The sequence below is a fragment of the Miniopterus schreibersii genome (genome assembly GCF_964146895.1).
Source record: "Miniopterus schreibersii genome assembly, chromosome: X".
NCBI classification, from domain to species: domain Eukaryota; kingdom Metazoa; phylum Chordata; class Mammalia; order Chiroptera; family Miniopteridae; genus Miniopterus; species Miniopterus schreibersii.
This window is the reverse complement of record NC_138104.1, coordinates 72,204,923-72,230,176: the sequence shown is the minus strand read 5'-3', so window position 1 is coordinate 72,230,176 and position 25,254 is coordinate 72,204,923. Positions and strand designations below refer to the sequence as shown.

At 43.4% G+C, this 25,254-nt stretch overlaps 1 protein-coding gene and 1 pseudogene across 2 annotated transcripts in view; both read right to left on the bottom strand.

Moving 5' to 3' along the window:
- SMC1A (structural maintenance of chromosomes 1A) overlaps window positions 1–25,217 on the bottom strand; it is a 32,505-nt gene extending 7,288 nt beyond the window's left edge. The window contains exons 1-19 of the mRNA XM_081125107.1: window positions 25,000–25,217; window positions 19,778–19,966; window positions 19,581–19,693; window positions 18,535–18,738; window positions 18,203–18,441; window positions 17,023–17,281; window positions 16,783–16,923; window positions 15,912–15,994; window positions 15,547–15,754; window positions 14,403–14,588; window positions 14,135–14,314; window positions 13,898–14,044; window positions 13,669–13,806; window positions 12,809–12,925; window positions 12,599–12,705; window positions 9,279–9,420; window positions 6,804–6,949; window positions 6,559–6,712; window positions 5,434–5,544 (exon numbers count right to left, since the gene is read on the bottom strand). Coding sequence (XP_080981233.1) covers window positions 5,434–5,544; window positions 6,559–6,712; window positions 6,804–6,949; window positions 9,279–9,420; window positions 12,599–12,705; window positions 12,809–12,925; window positions 13,669–13,806; window positions 13,898–14,044; window positions 14,135–14,314; window positions 14,403–14,588; window positions 15,547–15,754; window positions 15,912–15,994; window positions 16,783–16,923; window positions 17,023–17,281; window positions 18,203–18,441; window positions 18,535–18,738; window positions 19,581–19,693; window positions 19,778–19,966; window positions 25,000–25,108 — 2,973 coding nt within the window. The 5' untranslated portion in view covers window positions 25,109–25,217. The remainder of the gene's footprint in view (window positions 1–5,433; window positions 5,545–6,558; window positions 6,713–6,803; window positions 6,950–9,278; window positions 9,421–12,598; window positions 12,706–12,808; window positions 12,926–13,668; window positions 13,807–13,897; window positions 14,045–14,134; window positions 14,315–14,402; window positions 14,589–15,546; window positions 15,755–15,911; window positions 15,995–16,782; window positions 16,924–17,022; window positions 17,282–18,202; window positions 18,442–18,534; window positions 18,739–19,580; window positions 19,694–19,777; window positions 19,967–24,999) is intronic.
- The window catches only part of LOC308551015 (high mobility group protein B1 pseudogene), a 535,482-nt pseudogene that overhangs the window by 470,635 nt on the left and 39,593 nt on the right, over window positions 1–25,254 (bottom strand). The window lies entirely within an intron of this gene.

The window sequence follows — 25,254 nt, the reverse complement described above, 5'->3', positions numbered from 1 at the left end:
TTGATTCCCAGTTGGGGTGCGTGCAGGACGCAATGGATAGATGTTTCTCTTTCTCTCTCTCTCTCTCTCTCTCTCCCTCTCTCTCTCTCTCTCTCTCTCTCTCTCTCTCTCTCTCTCTCTCTCTCTCTCTCTCTCTCTCTCCCTTCCTCTGTCTCTAAAAAAATCAATAAAATTTTTTTTTTAATTGTTGGGGAACAAGATATTCACAAGATGCCAAAGAATCATCCTAACGATGACTATGTACAAAGGTTAAAGTGTATGTTTAGTGTTGAAAGAGCTGGCAATTGATACTTTAACTGAGGACCAAACATAGCATCATGAATATGGGACATCCTGACATTATGTGCCTCCTGGCATAATGCAATCCAAAGTACAAAGCATCACCAAGGAAATGTTCTCACCAAAAATTACTTAACCCAAATGCATCAAGCCTCCAGACTAGATCAAACTTTCAACTCATAGGAGGAAGAATAAGTTAAGCAATAATGAAAACAAACTAACACATCCAGAACATATCCATAACATATCCATTCTTCAAGACAACACATAGAAAAAGACAACCATACACTCTTCAAAAGATCAATGTTATGAAAAAAGGTGAGGAGAATGTTCCACATGAAAAGAAATTAAAGGGACAGAACCAAAATCAATACATGATTGGGTCATAGTTTAAAAAAAACTATAAGACACTTTTGGAACAGCTAGGGAAATCTGAATATGGGCAGAATATCAAGTATGAAATTACTATACTTTTCTTAGGTGTAATATGGAATTGTGGTTATGGAGGCGAATCCCTTGTTTTTGGCATGAAATACTTAAGAGTTGAAGTCTGTAACTTCCTTCAAATAGTTCGGCAAAAACAAAAAAAAAGTGTGTAGTGCAGAGGGAGGGAATTGAGATGAGAGAGAAAGCACACTGAAAAATTCATTGGTGAATTTAAGGTGAAAGGCATATGGATGTTCACTATACTATTCTTTCAATTTTTCTATAGGTTTGAACATTTTCAAAATTAAAGTTGTGAAAAATAAATCAAAATGCTAAAAATAGCAGTCCCTTAAAAACTGAAAACTAAACAAAGAAACCTAATTATATATTAAGTTGGTTAAACAGAGAATTCTTTCAAATTACTTTAAAAAAATTTTTTTTATTGTTTCCCCCCTATTTATTTATTTTTAAATATGTTTTTCTTGACTTCAGAGAGGAAAGGAGAGGGAGAGAGAGAAACATCAATGATGAGAGAGAGGCATTGATCGGCTATCTCCTGCACACCACCCTGCTGGGGATCATGCCCACAACTCGGGCATGTGCGCTGACCAGGAATCAAACTGTGAACTACTGGTTCATGGGTCAACTCTTGACCCCTGAGCCACACTGGCTGAGTCTTTCAAATTACTTTAAAACATACAAACACAACTGTATATGCCCAATGAGCTATTAGCTTAACAACAAAAAAGAACCTCAAGGAGCCCAGCCAGCATGGCTCAGTAGTTAAGAATCGACCTAGGATCCAGGAGATCGTGGTTCGAAACCCGGTCAGGGCACATTCCCAGGTTGCGGGCTCGATCCCCAGTGGGTAGCGTGCAGGAGGCAGCCGATCAATGACTCTCTCATCATTGATGTTTCTCTCTCTCTCTCCCTTCCTCTCTGTGAAATCAACAAAGATATTTAAATAAATTAATAAATAAACCTCAAGGAAATCTTAAACAGCATTCAAAAATTAAATTGTTACTAAGAGTATCTTACTGTGATTTTCAAACTATTACAAAATAGGATAAGTATGTTACTATGCTAGTGTTGCTAGGAACCAAGATTTTCAGCAAGAATAACTGGAGACTCAAATATAAAGTTAATGATGTTGAACTATGAGAATTATGATTTAACTTGGAAGTATCAATATAAACTCATGAAACATTTTCCTTCAAAATATAAAAATACAGTCTACTGTAAAGTTCTAGAAGCACCAAGCAACCCAGCTGTCATGAACACTCCAGTGTTCAGATGGTATTCACTAAATAATAGCATTTCCTACTAAAAAAAGTCAGAGTTTCTGGGAAAAATGGCTAATTCCAGGTCTTGGGGTAGGAAATATAGAGGATGAGCCTGGAAGTACCAGGAAGCAAGGAAGACATCAACAACTACAAGAGCTGTGTCAAAATGATTCAGAAGCCAACTTGAATGAGTTCCCACTGGCCAAAGATGCCAACTTGATCAATAAGAATAGCCAGCATCAGAGAGCACAACATGCCAAGTGTGTTTAAACCGCTAAGTTCAGAATGATGAGAAAACAATTCAGTGGACAAATCTTGAGAATGCCACAGAAATAACTCATTATTTTATAAAATGGTAATAAAGGTAAAGAATCAAGCACATATATCCTGCCTTTCCTATACAAACTGTAACTCAGGGTAACCAAATAATTAATGAGAGAAATTTCTCTTTACAGTATTCTAGCTAATAAACAAAGAAGAAATTATTTTTTTTTAGATACATTCTGAAATATTTACAAACGAATGATGTGATGTCCAGAATTTATTTTTAAATAACCTGGGCATGGGAAAGAAGGAGGGAGCATATGGGGGTGCATATGAAACAAGTCTGGCCGTGAGTTGGTAACTATTGAAACTGGCCATAGCAACATAAGACAGCACTGTATTGTTTTACTTTTGCATATGAAATTTTCCATAATAAAAATCTAAAAAATAAGGAAAAAAACAAAAATCAACTTGAAGTGGTTCCCAGTGGCCAAGGATGGGACGATTTGAACATCAAAAAGGAAAATAATGCCAAAAGACTAAAACAGATCAAAACATGTTTAAAATACTTCTGTTTATAATAAATACAAATTAAAAACCTCGTTGGTCATCTTTAAAGGTTATAAGGGCAACCAACGCATTTGAAGAGCTGGTAAATAACGGAAAACAATTAAGTATTTATCTGACCTTTTCTACACTAAATGTATTGCAAGGGAACTAAATAGATGTGAAGAAGTTCTTTTTAGATATCCAATTAATAAGTGGAGGAATTAAAAAATTACAAAATTAGCATTTTGAAACCCTTAGGGGGATCTAGGCAATGATCATGAAGAGCTGATAAAACCAACTTGTGAAAGGCTGATAAGAGAACTTCGTAGAAATGGACGGGGCTAACAACACCTAAACCTAGTGACCATGGTTGTTTTTCTTTTTTCAAACTTATACAAAAATGCAGAGAATATAATGAACTCCCAGGTACCTATTACCCAGCTTCAATAATCATCAACTCATGGAAAATACTCTGACATCTATACCCAATTCCTTTCTATATTCAATTATTTTAAAACAAATCTCAGACATATCATTTCATCTATAAATATTTCAACATGACCTCTAAAACAGGGTTTCTGAATCTTAGCACTACTGACATTTTGAGCGAGATGAACTGTTTCTGTGGAGGCTGTACTATGTGCTGTAGGATGTTTAGCAGCATCCCTAGATGCCAGTAGTAACCTCCGCCCCAGTTGTGACAAGTGGGTGTGAGGAGTACCTCCAGTCATTACCAAATGTCCTCTAGGAATGCAAAATCCACCCCACCCCCATTTTGAACCACTGTTGTAAAAGATAGGACAGTTTAAAATAAAACTCAATACGATTAACTCACCTAAAAATTTTAACAGCAATTCCTGAACATCATAAATCATCTGGTCAGTGTTCAAATCGTCCTGATTGTTTTACCAAAATTTTTTTACAAGTTTTCAGAGCAAGTTCCAAATAAGGTATACACATTGCAACTGGCAGACATGTCCCTTAAATCTCAATCTACAAGTTCCCCTTTGTATCTTTCCTTTGCAACGGATTCAAGGGAGGGCCACATATTCCAACTGGTTGATTTGTTTCCTATAGTCTATAAAAGTTCTCTCTCTGTATTTATTTTCTTTCTTCCCATTTATTTATGGAAGAGAACACATCTTTTGTCCTTCAGTTTCCAGTCTGGATTTGGCTGAATGCATCCCTGAGCTTTTATTTAACATGTTCCTCTGGCACCAGTGTTTCTTATAATCAGTGGATATAAAAGCTTGATCAGATCCTTGAGTTTTTGGCAAGAATATTTCATAAGCAATGTTGAGCAATGATCAATCTTATCATGACAAAGACAGGACTGACAGACAGTGCACACTGATGTGATGCAAAAGGAAGTTCACAAGTACACAGCACCACCTATGACATATTCTTGTCAAAAATAGGAAATGAACCTGAATCCAATCAAACCCTAGTCTTAACTACAAGTTTAGAGGAAATACAGGGGATGGAAGAACATGTTAAATAACATCATGGGACATACTCAGCCAAATCTGGAATGCAGAAAATTGTGCAGGTCCAATGACCCAGTTTCTTCCATAAATAGGAAGAAAAGAATGTTACAGACTAGAAGAGACCAATTCTAACATATGGACCTCACTTGAATCCTGATTTAAACACACAAACTGTGCAAAAAAAAAAAAAAAAAAAGATTTACGGGACATTGATGGAAATCTAAACATTTACTAAGTATTAGATGATATTACAGAGTTGTGGCTAAAATTATTTTTGATTAGATACTGTGGTTATGTTTTTTAAAGAGCCCTTCTATGAATGGAATATCTGGAATTTGATTTAAATAAAATAGGCCAATAGGGAGAGGGAAGGGTATAAAAAATGAGATTGACCATATGTTGCTATTGCTGAAGCTGGCATTCTCTATACTTCTGTGTCTATTTGAAAATTTCCATAATAAAAAGTTAAAAAAAAAAATCAAGCCCCCTGGCTATAATGATGGATCGGAAAGCATTAGAAATTATTTAGGAGGTCCATGTGAGAGGTGAAAGCTGCCTATACCAGTGGGAACAGAAAAACAGAGAATTCAATAGATATTTAGGAGATAGAATGGGTAGGGCTTGGTAATTCACTGAACAGGCAAAGTGAGAGAGGGAATCTAACATGAGGCTCAGGTTTCTGGTTTGAACCTGTGGCTGGCTTTGAGAAGGGGCAGATTTGGGGAGGAGGGCGGGGGTTTGAGGTACCTGTGGGACCTAGCATAGAGATGGTAGCTGAAGGCAGGAGAGTGAAAGATGCAGGATGAGAGAAAGCCAAATGAGAAGAAAAGAGTGCCTTGGATGGAGTGCTGAGGAATCCTCGAGGTCTATCTGTTCAGGAGCCTGTTCTGTATTGGGGCTGAGACGTGTACATGCCTGGAAGGGGAAGACAAACAACCAGCAAGGATGGGCACAACCTGGGGAGGAGGAGGATGTGCAGCTGTCTCTGTGTGCACACAGGGAGACCCTGGATCGTAACTCAACCCTACCTCTCTTGCCAGCTTGCCCTTCTTTCTGGTCCTGGTTTCCAGTGGGCCCCAGATGAGCTGACCCTCTCTCTGGACAGCTGGGAAAATGTCCCCTACCCCCTAGAGGCCAATCCTCACCTTCAGATCCTCACACAGGTCACCGTAGTCGATCTCGATGAGGGCCTCTCGTGCATAGATACTGGAAGTTCGCTGAGAACCACTCACTGAATCCTCTCCCTGGGAGCTACCCTGCAATGGCAATAGGGAGTGGAATGAAGCAGACTGGCCATGAGAGGGCCCTCTAGAAGGGGCTGGGGGCTCCTCTGCAGCCTTCAATGACTGCGAAAGCACCTTGCGGCAGGATAGCAGCTTTGAAAGCACAAAGATCTGAGTTCAAAATTGAGCTCTATCACTGCCTAAGGGTGTGATCCTGGGCAGGTCACACTGTCAGATCCGAGTTCTCTCATCTGTAATTGGGGGGGGGGGGGGGGGGGGGGTAATGCCTGCCTGGCAGAGCTGTGGTTTGGATTAGGAGTAATTATGTCACATGATACCATGAGATCTGGTGTTCAAAATATTTTGCTCAATTAAACTGAAATGCTATTTTGGAGGAAGGGAGGGAGAAAGACATGTGGGACTGAGATACATGTCCAGGCAGAAGATGAGACCTACACAAACCTGCTCTCAGTTAACATTCACACCCCTTGTTACCAATCTTCACTTTCAGTGGATAAAATGCCTAAAATGCCTTGGCCCCTTTATCAGCCAGTAACCCTCCCTTTCCTAGAACTATGTTTCGTCACCTCTGCATTGCTGATGTCTCTTACCCAAGTCTCTCCTGGCCAACCTCCCTCACTGCAGCTAAGCTATAATCCCTCAGGTCCTCCGGCTTCCATCTTCCTTTACTCTTGGCTAATGTCCCTCAAACCCCGCTCCTACCAATACCCATCACCTGCTGGAGCTAACTTAGCCCAAGTCCTAAGGATAATGAATGGTCTCATCTTCTCCTGGCTTACCTCCCTCACCACCTACTGGCATATAGGTCTATCCCCAATGCAACTTCCCTCTCACACCAGGCTACTACCTTTCTCCTCACCTGTCTCCATAGCCTCACCCTGCCATCCCTCCTTATGTCCCTCACCACCCTTGCTGCCCACCATCCTTCTCTCTCTCTCCTGCCCTACCTGGCCACTTTCACTTTCATCTCCCATCCCCGGTTAATGTTGCTCACAGCCCACTGCCAACACCAGCCATGATGCTCACCTCTTCCTGACTAATATCATCCATGGTGCCCTTAGACAGTGGCAACTTGATGTCCTGCATCTTGCAGGCCTGTAGCAGGTTGTGGCGGTCACTGCGCTTCTGTTCAAGCTTGGTTTCAATAGCTGTCACCTCCTTCTGTAAATGGGTCATTTCCCTGAGAAGATCCAGGGAGACAGGTAAGACGCAAATCCAGCAGGCTGTCTGCTTTACCTACTTGCCCCAACCCCAGGTCTGAACCCACTCACTTGTTGGCGCCCCCCAGTTTCTTACGAATCTCCTCCATCTCATGATTCTTGTCATTCACCTCCGACTTCTTGGCCAAGTGCTGATTCTTTAGATCTTGTAGCTGGGCCATGGTCTCATCTATGATCTTCATGTGTCTTTGCTCCTCCTGGTCCCAGCAAAGGGAACAGGACAAGAAGTGAAGGCTTTCCTTATCTCTCCTTAGGATCTTCTCCCTTTGTCCCCACCCTTTCCACCAGTTTGTTGGAGCCTCTCTTCAATAAGCTCTGCTTTCACACACACACCCCCTCCCCCCCACCTCTCAAGCTTCTTTTATCTTATTCTAAATTATCTGGCTGCCCTCATTTTATCAGTCGCCTACCGTAGAAAAGTTCAAAATATACAAAAAATATTAAGCAGGGGTGACAAAAATCACTCATAATCCCACCAGCTAGAGATAACCAATCAAATTTTAGCCTATTTCCTCCCAGCATTATAGACAGCTCTACATAGTTTAGATTATAATTAAAACTTGATATTCTGACTTAATGTTATACTTGAGCATCTTTTGTACATCAAAACTACTGTTGTGAGCTATATAATAACATTAATGTGTTTTTTTAAACAATATGATGTCTTTTTTGTATGAGTCACATATATGAATGTAGAAGGATTTAAGTCAATCAATACCTGCAGATATGGAAGAATACACACTCCATGGAGTTAGCTCAAGGAAGAGTAAGGGGACTGGCAATAAGAGTGGTCAGTCAAAGGGGACTATAGTCTTACTTATAATGTTCTGATTGTTTAAAAGGAGACTGTTTCGTTTTCATTTTGATCTTAAAGTCACATAAAGAGGACGTATTGGCAACTTACTCTCAAATGGCTCATAAAAAATATACATACACAGAGAGTGTGCAAAAGCAAATATAGCAACATGTTAATGACTGATGAATCTTGGTGATGGGTAAGGGGAGTTCTTTGTGCTATTCTTATAACTTTCTGCTAAGTTTAAAATGATTTCAAAATAAAAAGTCAAAAAGTCATAGAAATCTATGATTCTGGGTCATCTAGATGTCCACCTAGTCTTGCCCCAGGATTTCACTGTCCAATTTGTATTTGCATTTAAGATTTTGGTGACGCCAAAGAAGACTACTTTAACCATTGAGGTTTAATGGGGGGGGGGGAACCAAAACAAACAAACAAAAAAAACCCTTGCCCAGCCAGGCGTGTAGCTCAGCGGTTGAGCGTCGACCTGGGATCCAGGTGATCGGGGTTCAATTCCGGGTCAGGGCACACGCACGGGTTGCGGGCTCTATCAATGACTCTCTCATCATTGATGTTTCTCTCTCTCTCTACCTCTCCTTTCCTCTCTCTGAAGTCAATAAAGATATATTTAAAAAAACCAAAACAAAAAAAAACCCACAAACCAACAACATAGGCAGACAAAGTAGTCACGATATGTTCAAACTAAGCGAGGATCAAAGCACCTCAGGAGGTGATGCCATGGGGAGCAGGGATTTCAGAGGAATTTAATTTAAAGAGAAGAGGTGTGGGAAAAGTGAGTCATCAGGCCATACCCAGTAGCACAGGCACCCTGGACTCATGAACTCAGCCGTGGCAGTTAGCACAGGCGTGCTGTGAAAAGGGACTAGGTCTCAGCAAAACACCATTACCTGGTGCACTGAATTAACGTGGTTAATTATTATAAAGGTCAATTTGTAACTCTGTCTTGGCTTTCTGGTTAAATGTTCCAAGAATACAGGGTGAGCAAAAGTAGGTTTACAGTTGTGACTACGAGAAACTGAGAGTTTATTCTTCTATTATTGTATTTTCCCTCCAAGCAACTGTAAACCTACTTTTGCCCCACCCTGTGTATGTTTGTATATATGTTTAAGCAACATTAAGGATTTTTAAAAGCCAATAGTAGAGATCTTGGGAAAAATCCTTTAAAGGGGGTCCATATATTACTAAAATTTAAACACCATTAAAATACTTGTATGAATGTAGTATAAATGTGCTAAATTCCTAATTCCCGGGGGGCACTGGATAGTTTCATATGAAACTATAAATGCTTGTAATAAACATCAACCTGTGTGCACAAAGCTGTGCCAGCATTTGGAGTTCCTTGGGTACCACTTGAGTTAGAGGGGATCAACACATTCTCAAGATTCAATGGATGGCGTCACATGGCTTAAGAATGCTGGTCTTGTTCGCTGTGGTATTAAGCATTATCCTTTTTAAAAAAGCCTTGGGTAATGTGACAGGAAACAAATTACATCTGATTGTTGCTTTAATTTGTATATGTCTGATTTCTAGTAACTAAATTATGGGTATGTTTATGGGATATTTGAATCTCTTGAACTGTTTCTGCCCCTTTTCATTTCCTATTTAGGTGTCCATGTTTTTCTTATTTCTATTAGAGCTTTATAAGTTATGGATACTATCCTTCTATCATCTCCCAATTTTTCATGTCTTTTCATGCTCTCCTTCCTTACCTTCTTGAGCTTTTCTATCTCATTTTCATCCTTTTTCACCGTTTGCTCCCACATGTGCACTTTATCCTGGTCCTCCTTCAGTTGGTTCTTTTCAAAATCCAATTGGATGCCCAAGCGAGTCTTCTGATTCTCAAACTCCAAACTGTGGGGAGAAAGGAGATCTAAGCCCAGGGATAGGGATCCAGGGTTACTGCTAAATTTCAGTCACCACTCAGCTCATCCATCTACACCCACATAAAACTGTTCCCTGAAGTTGGAGAACTAAGTTCCTCAGCCTAGCTTTGTAGAAATGGCACAAGTAGGGCAAACTGGCCAAAATCCATTAGTCTCCCTTTAAACACTGGAGGACTCCAGAACCCCCACCCCTAACCTCCTAGATGGAAGCACAAAAAGGTCTACCTCAACCCACCAGCTATGATAATTACTATTTATTAAGCCTCTGTGTACTTTACATACATTACCTCTAATCCTCTAATCAACAGCGCCACAAGTACGTAGGCATTATTATCCTAATTTTACAAATAAGGAAACTTGGGCCAAGAGGTAACAGACCTTGCCCAAGGCCACAGAGCTAGTAAATAGCAAATGTGTGACTGAAATCAGGTCTAGCACCAAACCCAGGCTCCTTCTATGGCATCACTGCAGTACAGAGAGGTGGGATAAGAAGGCTGGCATCCCAACTCTGCCCTTTACTAGCAGTGCATTCTTGGGCAAGTTAGTTATCCTCTTCATGCCTGTTTCCTCATCAGTAAAATGGAAATAGTAACAGTACTTACCTCAGAGTTACTGGGAGTTTTTTAAATGAGTTAATATGTATAATGTCCTTAGAACCATGCCTGGCACCTAGTAAGTACTCAGTAAATTTTAGTTACCATCATTATTGCCAGGTATTCAACTCATATTGACTCTTTCCAACTACTACCCCCATGTGTGCACCCCTACCCCAAAATTCCAGAACTTCAATGGGGCAGAGCTTGGGTAGTAAAAACCATGGAGAAAATATTAGATTCCTGCTATTGCCCTCCTCCCCATATCTTCAGAAATTCAGAGTATATAACCAGTATACACATACTAGCAGGCCAGGCAGGGGTAACTTCCAACTGCCCCACACCCACAATATGGTGTCACAAATGCTGCCAGATGTCATGCTAGCAGTTTTAACCTATTAGTCACTATAATCCAAATGGAATGTAATTAACTCTATAATTTTGAGCTGTGCAATTTTAAGTCCAATCTCCTAAGCATGACTCATAAAGCCCTCTGTGATCTGGCTCCCGCTGACCTCTCCACCATCCCCGCCTTCCACCTGACCCCGTTTCTATGCTCCAGACATTCAAAACTATTTAGTTTCCAGAACAAGGCATGGTCTCGCACACCTCTGAGCATGCTGTTCTCACTGCCTGGGATTCTGCTGGCCTGACTGGCTAAATCCTACTCACTCTACAGGTCTCCATTTCATCATTTCTTGTTCTGTAAAACCTTTCCTGAAGGCTGTGAGCAGGTTCTTAGTTTCTATTACACTATGTTGAATTCCTCCCCTTTTGGCCCATTTGAGTTAATAACATCCCACAGTTCCTAACAAACTTATGATTGCTGTCTGCGCAAGACCTTTCCTTTGTCTCCTTTGGCTCAATCCCTGATTTTCACTCCCATTATCTTCCTTACAGTGAGCACGTACTCCAAAGTGACATACCTACACACACACACACAAACGTAGCCTTAAAATGCATATCCTTATAAAATGTCATTGTTTTTATTTACACAAATGCACGGTTTTATAAATTTATCCATGGTACTGCCCGTAAATCTAGTTTTTGCTCTAAACTGCTATACAGTATTCAATAGTCTATATACTCATTACATTTAACGTATACTTCCCCCAGTGATGGCTGGGTACATTGCCAACAACATCCTACTACCAAATTATGACAAGATGAACAACCCTGAATGTGTTCCTTTGTGACCTTGTAGCAAGAAACTCTCTGGGATATATACCCAGGAGTGGCTTTGCTAAGTCATAGGGCTTACATACACTTATTTTCACCAAATACCACTAGTTGTTTTAATTTGCATTTGTCTGATTAGGAATGAGACTGAACATTAATTTGCAATTAGCCATTCAAGCTTCTCTTTTCCATGAAATGCTAACTACATCCTCCGTCCAGCTTTCTATTGGGTCTTGTTTGGATTTTCTCTTGATTTGCAGTTCCTTGACCATTTCCTCTGTATTTTCTATCTACCTATGGTACAGTGTCGATCATACTATTCTGAAATTACTCATCTACTTGTTTGTCTCCCCTACTACTCCATAACTCAACTCCCTGAGGGCAGGGACAGTCTCTGATTCAATTCTATATCCCTTGAGCTTGGCTTGGGGGTAGAAGAGCAATGGATATTTACTGTATGGGTTATGAGCTAGATGAACTGCTGACTGTGGCCTAAGGTCCAGCAGATGAACCCCTTCAGAGAGACTATATAGTGTTCATCTGTCCTATCTCCATCTCCCAACCCCGTCCAGTACCTAACACAGGACAACTTGGCACAACATAGGTACTCAAGAAAGGTCTGTTGAACAAATGAATAATCTGATGTGGGGAAGAGTGGAGAAACTGTTGTTTCTTCCAACCTAGAATTTCATTCCTACTCCCCTGCACTGTCCATCAGGTTAATAATAATAAAAGCTAATATTTATTGCTCTTAGTAGGTGCTAAATATTATGCTAAATACATTATAAGGATTATTTCACCTGATCTGCCCAACAATGCCATGAGACAGATGTCATTATTATCCCATTTTATAGATAACGAAACTGGGGCTCAGAGAGATCAAGTCACTGCCTAACATAAGGAATTGTGGAGCTGGGATTTTTAACTCAGGTAAATCACGTTTAAAGCTGACACTCTTGCCCGGCCGGGCGTGGCTCAGCGGTTGAGTGTCGACCTGGGATCCAGGCGATCGGGGTTCGATTCCCGGTCAGGGCACATGCCCGGGTTGCAGGCTCGATCCCCAGTCACCGGCGTGCAGAAGGCAGCTTATCAATGACTCTCTCATCATTGATGTTTCTATCTCTCTCTCTCCCTCTCTCTGAAGTCAATAAAGATATAGTTTTTAAAAAATTAAAAATAAATAAATAATAAAGCTGATACTCTTAACCACTAGACTATGCAACGCCACCTCTCTAATGTCCCTATTCTCTAAGGCTGACCTACAATAAACACCCATCTTTCTAAGAGCTGCTCCCAGCCTTATGACGGCATGTGACTTTCCAGGATATCAGGCTGGGGTCTCAAAGGCAATGCATTCTCTATATCTCCACTTACCGCTTCTTGGCGATTTCATTCTGCCTCTTCACCTTCTCTTCCTCAAACTCCCGAATGTTACGCACACCAATCTCCCGACAAAACTCTTCAAATACCTCATCCTCTACCTGACAGAAGCAAAGGAGGGCAAAGGCCCTTTGAGTCAGAGCGCTGCTTCCAGCCCCAGTCCTACGCCAATGCACGTGCTGGCATGGCTCATCCCCCACCAACCTGGTTCATCTTTTCCTTCAAGTCTTTCATTTCCCTCTCTCGGCTCTGGATGATCCTCTTGATATCATTGATGCGAGGCCCAAAGTTGGCTAGCTCACTCTCCAGCTTGGACTTTTCCTGCAGGAAACGGGGTTGAGAGGGTACAGACAGACCAGGCTCCTTAGAGTAAAAGAGCCACCCCAACCACCCTGGCCCCATGGACACAAAGGGCTAGCTCTCTACACGCTGAGAGAACGTGACTTAGCACCAAAGCTCCGTCGTCTCTCCAACTACCACATGGCTTCAGATATGTGTTAGAATTCAGACTTTTTGATTCTAGAAAAAGGCAAAACTACACACACACACACAAAAACATAACACCTCCAGGGTGGTCTGGGGAAGCACCTCATGATTAAACACATTAACATATCTAGAAGACTAGAAGAGTATCCCCACCCACAGGGACTGAAATGCCTATAGCTCATTTTCAGTTCACTTTTAGAAGCTCAAGTACTTATTACATGAATGAATTATGCTAATAATAGCATCTAACATTTACTGAGCACTTACTGGTTACAAAGAATCAGTCTAAGCACTTTACAAGTACTAATTCATTCAATCTACCTTATGAAGCAGGTAGTATTCTAACTCTCATTTTACAGTTAATGATAAAAAAAACTAATACCAAGAGGTTAAATAACTTGCATAATGTTATACAGAGCCAAAATCTGAACCCCTGGCTGTCTGACTATGTTATGCTTGGTTCCCTGGAGCAGCCTGGGAGGACAGAGAGAAGTGCTACAAGTTCCCTACCCTAAGACACCTGGGCTAGGAATGGGAAGATGGCCTTTAGAAAACAGGGCTGAGACCAGACCCCACACCTGTAGATTCAGGGCTAGATGTCGTGTCTTGGTCTGTTCTAGGTCACTCTGTGAGTACTTGAGCCGCATCTGCAGTCCGTGGGCTTGAGACTGCACCTGACGTAGCTCTGCTTCTTTCCGCTTTGCCTTCATCTGCTCCTGAAGTGGACAAGAAGGGTGAGGTGGTAAGGTGGCAGCCGGTCTGAGCTTAGGACCCTCACTCCTAGGGACAGAGCTGCCTGTGGCTTACTTTTAGCTCCTCTGTCAACCGCTCCTTCTTCTCTTTCAACTTGTCTACCGCTTTCTCATCCCAGCGCCGTGCTTTGGCCTTCAGGTCACTGGCCCCACCAGAGATCACTCCTGACTTCTGGAACAGGGTCCCATCCAGTGCCACTGTCTACACACAGAAGGGAGAAGAGAGAAGCTGAATAGAGGACTCTCCAAAACTAAGCCTGTCCAGCTCCAATCTGGGCAAGGGAATCTAGACCTTGTGGCGCTGGTGGCCTCCAAAAGCAATGCGGCGGGCATCCTCCACATTGTCACAGACAAGGGCATTGCCACAAGCATACTGCAGGGCCTTTTTGATGTGAGGTGGCTCATAGCGAATGACATCAATCACCAGCTTGGCCCCCTTCAGCTCCCGGAGTTTTTCATCTGTAGGTTTCACCTGTAGGAAGAAGTTCAGTAGTGGTCAAACATGGAGGGCTAAGAGGGCCCTTCACACACTGTCTTGACCCCATCCCCACCAGCCTCACCTCCAGGTAATCAAGAGGCAAGAATGTCTCAGGCTCCCCACGCTGCTCCTTGATATACTGAATACAGTCTCGGCCTGTCTTCTCCGAGTCCACGATAATGGCATCCATATTCTTGCCCAAAACCTTGGTTACAGCGATCTGATACTTCTTTTGTGTGGGCTGGCAGAGGTCAATGAGGCGGCCATACTGAGGAAGTCAGAAAATAGAAGCATGAGGCTTTTGGGAGCTGGCTCAGAAACCCCAACTCCCAGCTCGCATAGATCAGAATGTGTATAAGGAAAAGAGCCCCCAGGCTATGAAGAAAAAGCCTACTCTGGCCCCAAAGCAACAACTTCAGACAGTCATGTCTAAATCCCAAATCATCTTTCTAAACCTCACTTTCATCATTTCACAGACCACTGCCATCCCAGACACTATTCCAGATACCCTACATACATTATCTCAAATTCTCACAAGTACCCAGCAAAATAACTCTCTTTTCCCAGTTCATTTCCCCCATTCTCCCCAAACCAATCATGGTTCCCTAAGAATTATCAGATAAAGGGAAAGATCTTGAAGGGCAGGGACTGAGCCTAATTCACCCATACAAACTCCCCAGCAGTGTCTAGAGGAGATCAGGAAATATTTATGGAACCCGATTAAGTTGAACCCAGGGATGAGATTATAGTAATAGAGGGATAATACTCAGCAAACTTAGGAACTCAGGATTTGGTTCAAGAGGCCAAGAGATCTGATAAAGCCTGACGAACGAGCCAGTTGGTACATAGCAAGGGAGCTCATATTAAAGCTTGCACACAGCTACTTCCTGGGGGACTAATTTCTACCCCATGGCCCCACCCCCTTCTAAGGGCCTCTCTAGTTTCCCTGCCTCCCACAAAACAGTGGACACAGCAAGACAAAACCTTAAGGAAGATGCAACTGGCGTGATAAAAAGAACATGAGGTTGAGTCAGAACAATTTGGGTATGAATTGCAGTTCTTACACTCATAACTGTGCTCTTTTGGGCAGGTCAATTTAACCTGAGTCTCAGATGCCCCAGCTGGAAAAATGGAATTAGCAATCCTGTCCTCACAGGGCTGCTGAGAAAATGACCCAACTGAGTGCGAAAGTAAGTGCTCAAGAAATGAGTTCTCTCTCCACTTACCACAGAGCCAGGATACAGGCGTTTGATGCTTTCCATAATCTCTGCCTTTCGCTGTTGGCGACTGCTTTCCTGGCGGTCAATGCGGGCATCCCCCAGCTGCTCCATCACCTGATTCAGCTCCTTATTGATCTCATCAATACGCCGCTTAGCCATCTCCACCTCCTCTGTCAGCTCCCCCTCTAGCTTCTTCTGCTCCTCTAGAGACTGCCTACAGAGTAAGGGGACACAGAGGTTACCATGGCTGGTCAGGAAATAGTCTGGGCTGAGAGGGCCCCTCTGGGGGTCCTGCCTGGGGAGGGTGGGGATAGGTAGAGTTCACAAGAACAGGCCTGGAAATTAAGAAGGAAGGCTGCAGAATCACATACTTGCTAGTCGTGATGTACTCCTCCAGTTTCTCAATCCGCTTCTGATTCTCTTCAATCTCCCGCAGCTTTTGCTTGATCTTGGCCTGAAAGAGACATCACCAGGGGCTGAGCAAGTTAACTCTAAAACAATGGGGCCCAGGCTCACAGCCCCGATGTGCCTGTTTATCCAAGAGTCCAACAGCCCAGGACAATCTGTCACTATTGCAGGAGGCCTACTAAAAAGCAGACACACAGACAGTGCTTGGTGTGGCTCTGCTAACTGATGGGGCCTCCCAGGACCCAATGAGACCCTCTCATAGTGTTCTGCCCAGCCTGGGCTATTTTCCTCACCACTCAGGGTGGCTCAAACCAAAGCCAAGTAAAGCTTTCTGGGCCTTTCTGTACCTGTTTTCTCATCTGTGAAATGCAGGTAACCTCCACTTCAGAAATACATATTGAGTGCTTACTATAGGGTAGCTATTAATACCAATGGTTAGTGCCAAAAGAAGTGCTTAGCAGAATACCTGGAAGGCTGTAAGCTCTTGGGGTAGTACAACAATTTCCTATTATTACTATCTTACTCTCATTGTTATTAGAAAGGCAATAAGTGAGGTATAATTGATAAAGAGTGTGGGCTTTAGAGCTAGACTGCCCAGGTTCATATTCTGGTTCTGCCACTTAATAATGAGGTGACCTTAGGCAAATTGCTTCACCTCTGTGATATAGTTTCCTCATTTGGAAAAAGAGAAATCAAATGAGTGAATACATGTAAAGTATAGTGCCTACCACACAGTAAGTGCTTGCTCGATGTTAGCTATTGTCATTACAGTTAAAACTATCATTACTTCCTTTTCTCTGGATTATCACCCCCAATCCTGTAACAAATGCCCACCTCTGTCTCTACTTTCTTCCGCTCTTCCAGATCCAGCCGGTCCTGGTCAGCTTTCTGGTCACGATTGAACTTCTCCAGCTCCTGGGCCAGGGTAGCTGCTCTCTTGCTGGCTTCTTCTTTCAACCGGTGGTATTTCTTCACCTGTGTTAGAGAAAGGGAAGGAGGGCATAGATGACCAGTCAGTCCATGTCAGTCCAGCAATCTCCCCAGCCTCCTCGTCGCCAACCCTCCAGAGCTTACCTGATTCTCCTCCAGGGTCAAGTCTCTGCCCTGACTCTGACTCTCCTCTTCCATCCGTTCCTCAAACTCCTGCCGGGCTTTCTCCACTGAGAGCATCTCCTTTTCTAGCTCATCCATGTCGCCTTTACGTTTCTTGTAATGCTTCTGAGCATTCTGTAGGGACTTCTTCGCTGCTTCCAGTTTCTTGATTTTGTGGGAGGTATTCTCCTTGGCTTTGATGTACTGAGGCCGCTTCTGGTTCAATTCTGAATCCTTTTCCCTTTTGCCAGAGGGGAGGGGGAAAAGTCAGCACTGATACAGAAGGGAGGGTTCCTAGGCATTCTACCCAAAGAAAGGGGGGCCCAACACCCCCCCCCCAGCCAGCCTCAGGGAATTGCCTAAAAGAATAAGGACCTGATGCCCCACAGATCCTCAAAAAAGGGGCAGTCTGACTACTCCTTGGAACCTGCAACTTGGCATTCCAGGCACTCCATAAGGTAAAGCTGCCACCCTGGCCTCAACCATCCAGGCCAGAACCCTCAGTAACAACTGTAAGAATATCCTGTGTTCACTTAGCCGTCCCCCATCTGACCTAACCTTTTAAAATTCCTGTCGCTTAAACTCCTAGCCCGTTTTCCTCTCCTAGGAAGGCATTCCCAACCATTCCAGTGCCTGGGACTCTTGTCGCTTCCTCTCACTTGGCAAATAACCACCCTTTCATGTTCTTCTGAGTACCTATCTACCTGGAGCCTAAGTACTTAAATACTCTATATGCCTAAAATGCAAGCCAAGCCCAGCCAGAGTGGCTCAGCGGTTGAGCATCGACCTATGATCCAGGACATCACGGTTTAATTCCCAGTTAGGGCACATGCCCAGGTTGCGGACTCGATCCCCAGTAGGGGGCGTGCAGGAGGCAGGTGATCAATAACTCTCTCATCATTGATGTTTCTATCTCTCTCTCTCCCCCTCCTTTCCTCTCTCTGAAATCAATAAAGATATGTTTTAAAAATAAATAACTAAATACATACATACATACATACATAAAATGCAAGTCAAGAAATGCGCACGGTCCTGGCCAAAGCAAGTCAAGGGGAAAATAAAAAACCTAGTATGGGCACTGGACTCCTGGCTCAGAGAAGCCCTAGGAAACAGGACAGCCTCTTGGTTTCCCACAAATTGCACGCCCAGGCCTGCCTCTTACTTGATCTCCTTCTCAATCTGCTGCTGCTCCCGCATCATCTTGCCCAGCTCCTTCTTCTTCTCCTTCAGCTCATCCTCTACCTTGTCCATACGCTTCTTGTCCTTCTCAATCTCCTTGTTCTTAGAAGCCAGTTCCTTATTGAGTTTCTCAATTTCCACTTCATTATGATAAAGCTTAAAGAGCTGCAGCTGTACCTGAGCTCGCACCACCTCATCCTTCAGACGCTGGTAGCGGTCAGCCTGTACAAATAGGGACATGGAGGCAGGAAATGCATCAGTAAGGCACTGGGTCCCCATCCTCTCTCAGAGCCCAGAGGTAGCCTGGCCACCTACCTCTTCTTTCTCTTGTTTGGCCTCCTTACGCTCAGCTGCGATGTTTTTCTTCCGATGGTAATTAAACTGTGTGTCCTCTTCGGCTTTCACCATCTCCTTCTTTCGCTTATCATACTCCTGGGCCAGCTCTCCAGAGCGACTGATCTCTTCAAATAGAGCTGTCCTCTCTTTGGGGTTCTTCATGGCAATAGATTCCACAGCACCCTAGTAAAGGTAAAAACACCCTCTCCACTTAGACCCTAGCCAGCCCAGTTCGTCCAATCTGCTCCCACTCAATCATTCAGAAGGTCACTGATCCTCCCACACTGGGTGCCGCATTTCACACTGGGCTTTTAGGACACATTCCTAGCCTTTTGAGGTGCATGGGAAACAGAAGAGACAGAAGCAAAGCCAACACCATGCAGTGTCAGAAGTAGCACAGAAAAGGACTAAAGGAAGCTTGGGGTTAGGAGACGGGTAGGAGTGTCTACATGGAAAGGCTTCCCAAAGGTGACATCTAAGCTGAGTTTGGAAGATGGGGAAGGACTAGCCAAGAAAATGAGAGACAAGGTTATTCCATGTAGAGAAGAATTAATGTGAAAAGACCTGCGGGCAAAAGAAAGCAGACGAATCTGGGGAACTGTAAATGGTTTAATTAGGCTGGAGTGCAAGGTTGGAGGGTAAGAGTATTGGCTGATGAGGCTAGTGAGGTAGGCAGAAACCAAAGGATGGTGTTTCCTGAATGACAGGAGTTTGGATTTCAGGCTAAGGCAATGGTTCACAAACTTCAGTGTGTATAATCATAACCTGGAGAGCTTGGTAAAACACACATTGCTGGGCTCCACCCCATAGTCTCTGAGTCTGTAGGTGTAGGATAGAGCCTGAGAATGTGCATTTCTAACATTTCCCCAGTTGATGCTGATCTGGAGACTACAAGGGCTAGACTGTACTTAGGAAGCCCAGTGAAGAAGCTGCTACATTAGTTCAGGGCAGAGAGGAAGCCAGAGATGGAGCAGGGCCAAGGGTTGGCAAAAAGCAGAGAGCCAATAATTGTTAAAAATGCCCACCTGGAAGACGAGGAAGTTACGAGCTTTGATGAGAATGCCCAACTTCTCTAATTCCTCACTGTATTCATGTAGCTGGACCACTTTGTTGTTGATCTTGTACTCAGAGGAACCCCCTACAAGACAATGCATGAGTTGGCCAAGGGTCAGGTCTCCCTCCCTCCTTAGCCAAGGAGAGCCTTCTGGCCAGCCTCACTCACCAACAATAACACGGGCAAAGGTGCGGTCCTCAGCACCCTCCTCAGAGTAGACCATGCTGACAAAGGCCCGGTTGGCAGCTGGCTTGCCCACAGGAGCTCCATGGATCAGATCCCTTAGAGTCTTTACTCGCAGGTTGCTGGTTTTTTCGCCCAATACAAAGCTGATGGCATCCATGAGATTTGACTTACCTAAGGGAGGAGGGGACAAAGAAGAGAAGGGAAAGTCAGGAAGAAGGGGAAAGGAAAAACAACAACAAAGGAGATATTGAGAGGAATACGAATGTTCCCTAAGCACTCAGTTCTCAGACTCATGGGAGGAGAAAATATTGCACTGCCCCCATAAAGACGGAGCCCAACCAAAGTCCTGGGTGAAAAGCTCAGAAAAATGGACCCTCTGCAGTTATTATAGTATCCAAAAACTAGAACCCCATCTAAGGAAAATACATATTTACAGAATAGATTGTTCTACAACCTTTAAATGTTTTTTAATTGATTTTAGAGAGAGAAAGGGAGAGGGAGAAAGAAAGAAACACTGACCAGCTGCCTCCTGCATACCCTCTACTGGGGAACAAGCCCACAAGCGGGGCATATACCCTGACCCGAAATTGAACCCGTGACCCTTTGATGCATGGGATGACGCTCCAACCAACACTCCCACCACCTGAGCCACACCGGCCAGGGCTGTTCTACAACCTTTAATGACATGGGAAAATGCCCACAATAGGAAAAACAAGTAAGATACAAAACCCAATATAGTTTACTCTCAACCAAGTTATTAAAAAACAAAAACAAGGCTGAAGGAAGGGGGAATGGGGAGTTGTTTAATGGGCAGTGTTTCAGTTTTGCAAGATGAAAAAGTTCAGGAGATCAATTGCACAGCAATGTGAATATACTTAACAATACTGAACTGCACACTTAAAAGTGATGATGATGCCTGGCTGGTGTGGCTCAGTTGGTTGGAGTGTCATCCCATGCATTGAAGGGTTGTGGGTTCAATCCCCAGTCAGGGAGCATATAGGAGGCAACCGATTGATGTTTCTCACATCGATGATTCTCTCTCCCCCCCTTCCTGTCTCTAAAATCAATAAAAACATATCCTCGGTGGAGGATTTAAAAAAATAAAAAAATAAAAATGAAAGTGGTGATGATGATAAATTTTTTGTTGTGTATTTTACCAATTTTTTTTAAAAGGCATATTCCTATTGTGACACAATATAAAGGACACATCATCTATGAAGTATCTTGCCAAAAATATTTAACCTGAATTTAAACAACTTTTTAGACCTCCCTTCAGGTTGACAGGAAATACAGCAGTTAGGGGAACATGTTATATGTCACCATGAGGAAACCTTAAGACAAATGGAATGTGGGATGTTCTACAAGACAATTTGCCTGGGATTTTCAAAAAGTCAATGTCAAAACAGGTTAGGAGAACCATTCCAGAACACTAGAGATTACTGAGACATAAGCAAAGGCAGTACACAAACTCTGATTGGATCCCCCCCAAAACCCCAAAAGACATTTTTGGGAGCAATTAGGGAAGCCTGAATATGAACTGGATGATTGATGACATGAGGAAATTAACTTTCTTAGGTGTGATAATGGTATATCGGTAACAGAGGAGAATGGTTTTAGGAGATGAATGCTGAATCCCTTAGAGGTGAATGTCATTAAGTCTACAATTTACTTGCAAATGATCAAGCAAAGCACACATGTATATCTGAAAATTTTCATAATAAAAACCTGGAGAGAAGGAAAGGCACAGGAAAAAAATACATGAAAATGTAAACAGCTTGAGAGTGGTCACTTTCAGAAAGGAAAGTAGGTAACAGGTCAGGAAGAAATGGAGTCTTCATTTTACTGTATAATCTCTGGGAGTTTTTGAATTTTATACCATGTGCATTTATTAGCTATTCAAATAAATAAGTACGATTTTTAACATTAAGAGTGGTTATCTCTTCAGAAGAGAAGTCACAGTTTTTACTTTCTTCATTTTAGACTCCGAAAAAAGATTTTAAAAAATTTAGACTGTGGTTAGGGGGTGGGAAACAGTTTAATCTCTATAAATTGTATCTCAAGATTCTCCCCAAACATGTTATGTGACTGTGAACTGAGGATCTGATTTCTAACACATATCTACTACCCAGCTATGAAAACGGTAGCCCAGCGTGGCCCGGCTGGTGTGGCTAAGCAGTTGAGCGTCGACCCAGGAACCAAGAGGTCACGGGTTCAATGCCCGGTCAGGGCACATACCAGGGTTTGCGGCTCAATCCCAGTAGGGGGCGTACAGGAGGCAGCCGATTGATGATGTTTCTCTCTCATCAATGTTTCTATCTCTATCCCTTCCTCTCTCTCTAAAAATAAATAAAAACATATCTTTTAAAAAACAAAAGTAGCCCAGGTCCTTCCATCGAAGCAGTACAAGACAGATTAAGAACTTGGTTTCTGGGCAGGTGAGGCTCAGTGGATTGGGTGTCATCCTGTGCACCAGGTCACTAGTTCCCCGTCAAGGGCACATACCAGGGTTGCAGGCTTAATCCCCAGTATGGGGCATGCAGGAGGTGGCCAATCGATGTTACACTTTCACATCCATGTTTCTTTCTCTCTCTCTCTCCCTCCCCCCCTTTCTCTCTAAAAAAAAATCACAAAAAAAAAAAAAAAAATCAATAAACTGTTTAAAAAAAAAAGATGTTTTGGGGTGGGTACAGGGTGGAGGGGGTCAATGGGGGGGGAAAAGGGGACATCTATAATACTTTTAACAATAAAGATACATTTTTTAAAAAAAGAAAAAAAAAAAGAGCTTGGGTACTAGTCCCATAGATCAGGTTGTAATCTTAGTTTCCCCTACTTCTTAGCTGACCTCACCTGGAAAATGTGAAAAATCATGACTCATGAGTAAAACATGTAAAACAATGCTTGGCACATAGTTCTCTGTTGGAGTGGCAGGAGCACAGGCTTGGACAGGTACGGGTTCTGATCTGGCTCTGGGAATGTGTGCAAGTGATCACAACTGTGTCTCAGCCTCTTCATATATAAAACATAGATAATGGGATCTCTCTCCTAGGATCATTGTGAGAATCGCAATGTAAAGGGGCCCAATAAACAAAGTACTCAACACACAGTAGGTGCTCAATAAATGGCAGTCCTATTCTAACAAGTCTGACTCGGCAATGTCTCCCCTCATCACAGCAGGACTAGCACACCAAGCAGACCAGGAGTCAACCTTTTAGGCACCCATTTTTAACCCTTTGGGCTTCTCCTATGCTCTCCCAGGACAGTAAGAACATCTTACAACCAAAGGCCTCCCTACTCAAAATCACTCAGTATTATGAACATTTTAATAATATGCATTATGAGCTGAGCAGTGATAAAACGTTTTAAGAAATGTCTTCTTTGAGACACTCACAGACCAGTGATGAAGATACAAAAACATACCTACCATGAATACAAGACAGAAGAAAATAAACGTTAATGTGTACCAAGTGTCTGTGTGCCAGAGAAAAGCAATTCACTGAAGGGAATCAAAGAATGCCTTGTGGAGGTGGTCACTGAAGAATGGGGGTAAGAGGGGCAGTTAGGCCAAGGGCTTTTTTGGAACAGCTGGGTATACAAATCTACCTATGTTGAGGGGATTGAATGCCTCTTTCCACCATACCCAAATCCTAAGACACTGAAGTGGAACCCCAAGCATTAGCCCTCTAGGCCAGTGGTTCTAAAGAGGTTGGGAGGAGGAGTGACTTTGCAACCCCCAGGGGACAATTTAGCGAAGTCTGGAGACATTTTTGGTTGTCACACTTGGGGGGTGTGAGGGGGCGCTACTGTCATCTTGTAGGTAGAAGCCAAGGAGTAGATGCCACTAAACATCCTACAATGCACAGGACCAACCTCACAGCAAAGAATTACCACGCTGGAAATGTCAATAGCCACTGTTGAGAAACCCATATCTCCATTGAGAGCCAAACACAGGCAAGAGACTCCAAGGGAGGTCGTCAGTTTGAGCTACTTCAACAAAGGCAGCCACCTCAGGCTAGTAAATGATTTTGCTAGAACTCAAGGGTGGAGGAGCACAGCAGGATCCCCAACAAACCCTTGAAGGGGTAGACCGATGGAACCCATGGTGTATCATTTAGAGATCAAGAGTTAAGATATGAAATAGAGGCCTGACATGACCAACCTTCCCCCCCACGTTTTATTGAAATATAACTGACATAACATTATATCAGTTTCACGTGTACAACATAATGATCCCATATCTGTATATACTGCACCACAATAAATTTAGTTAACATTCATCACCTCACATAATCACAATTTTTTTTGTTGTGAGAACTTTTAAGATCTCTCTTAGCAATTTTAAAATATACAATACAGTACTATTAACTACTGACCACTCTATTGACTACTGACACCACCCAGGTCACTCTATCACATCAACCGGACTCATTTCCGGCAAAGCACTTTTCACAGCTGAAAATGATCTTATTTTCTCTTTCTTTATTATGTAAATTCCCCAGGAGCAAGGCTTATTCTATTCTCAGCTGTTCCCACAGCACCTTGAATAACTCCTTATAAAACAGTAAACATCCAGTTAATTTAGTAAGCGAATAAGTTCTGATTTTTTAGCGGCTTCAGAGCTAACAGAGGGGCGAGTTCGAGGCATCCCCGCCTCTCAGATGGGGGGAGTGGACAGGGATGGAGGGCCAAGACCCCAAGCACTCTGGAGACGCGAGCGCTGGGTCTCAAATTCAAAATTGCCCGCCTCCAAAGGAGAGTAAAAAAAAAAAAAAAAAAAGACCGAAATTGGAGCGTACCAATGTGAAGCGGAACGGATTAAATGTACCGTTTGGGACCGAAAGCCACGAAAGGGCTACCAGCTGCCCATCTTCCAGAGGGTGCATACAACAAGAGGAATCTAGCTGGCAGCGGACTTGGGACCGTCACTTTTGGCGGGAGGGGGCAGAGGAAGGGGGAACGTACAGTCCGGAGCGTACCACTCAGGCCGGAGTCGGGGCCGCGCAAAGAGCGGGCAACTGACACCAGGGGAAGAGGTTCAAGTCAGAGCACCCGAGCGGGGAAAGCGGGTTTGGGCCGAACCCCCTAGGGAAGTGCAAGGAACCTGCTACGGTTCGCGACATTTCAAGTAGCACGGGCTGGGTTGTACTATGACACCGGATAGGGGTCCGGGGCGGGACGTACGCAGGGCCGCAGCAGGGTTATCTCACCAGAGCCATTGGGTCCAATGATGGCGGTGAACCTCTGAAATGGTCCGATAATCTGTCTACCCTTGTACGACTTAAAGTTCTCAATCTCAATCAGTTTCAGGAAACCCATGACGGCGGCGGCGCCGGCGGCGGTACGAATGGCCGCGCCGTACGCCGGGAACTGGAGTAGCCTGCGCGGGAAACACCGCAGTGCAGGCCGGGCGGATAGTAAACCTCGCGAGAATAAGTCCAGGCCAAACGGGATTTCCGACTTCC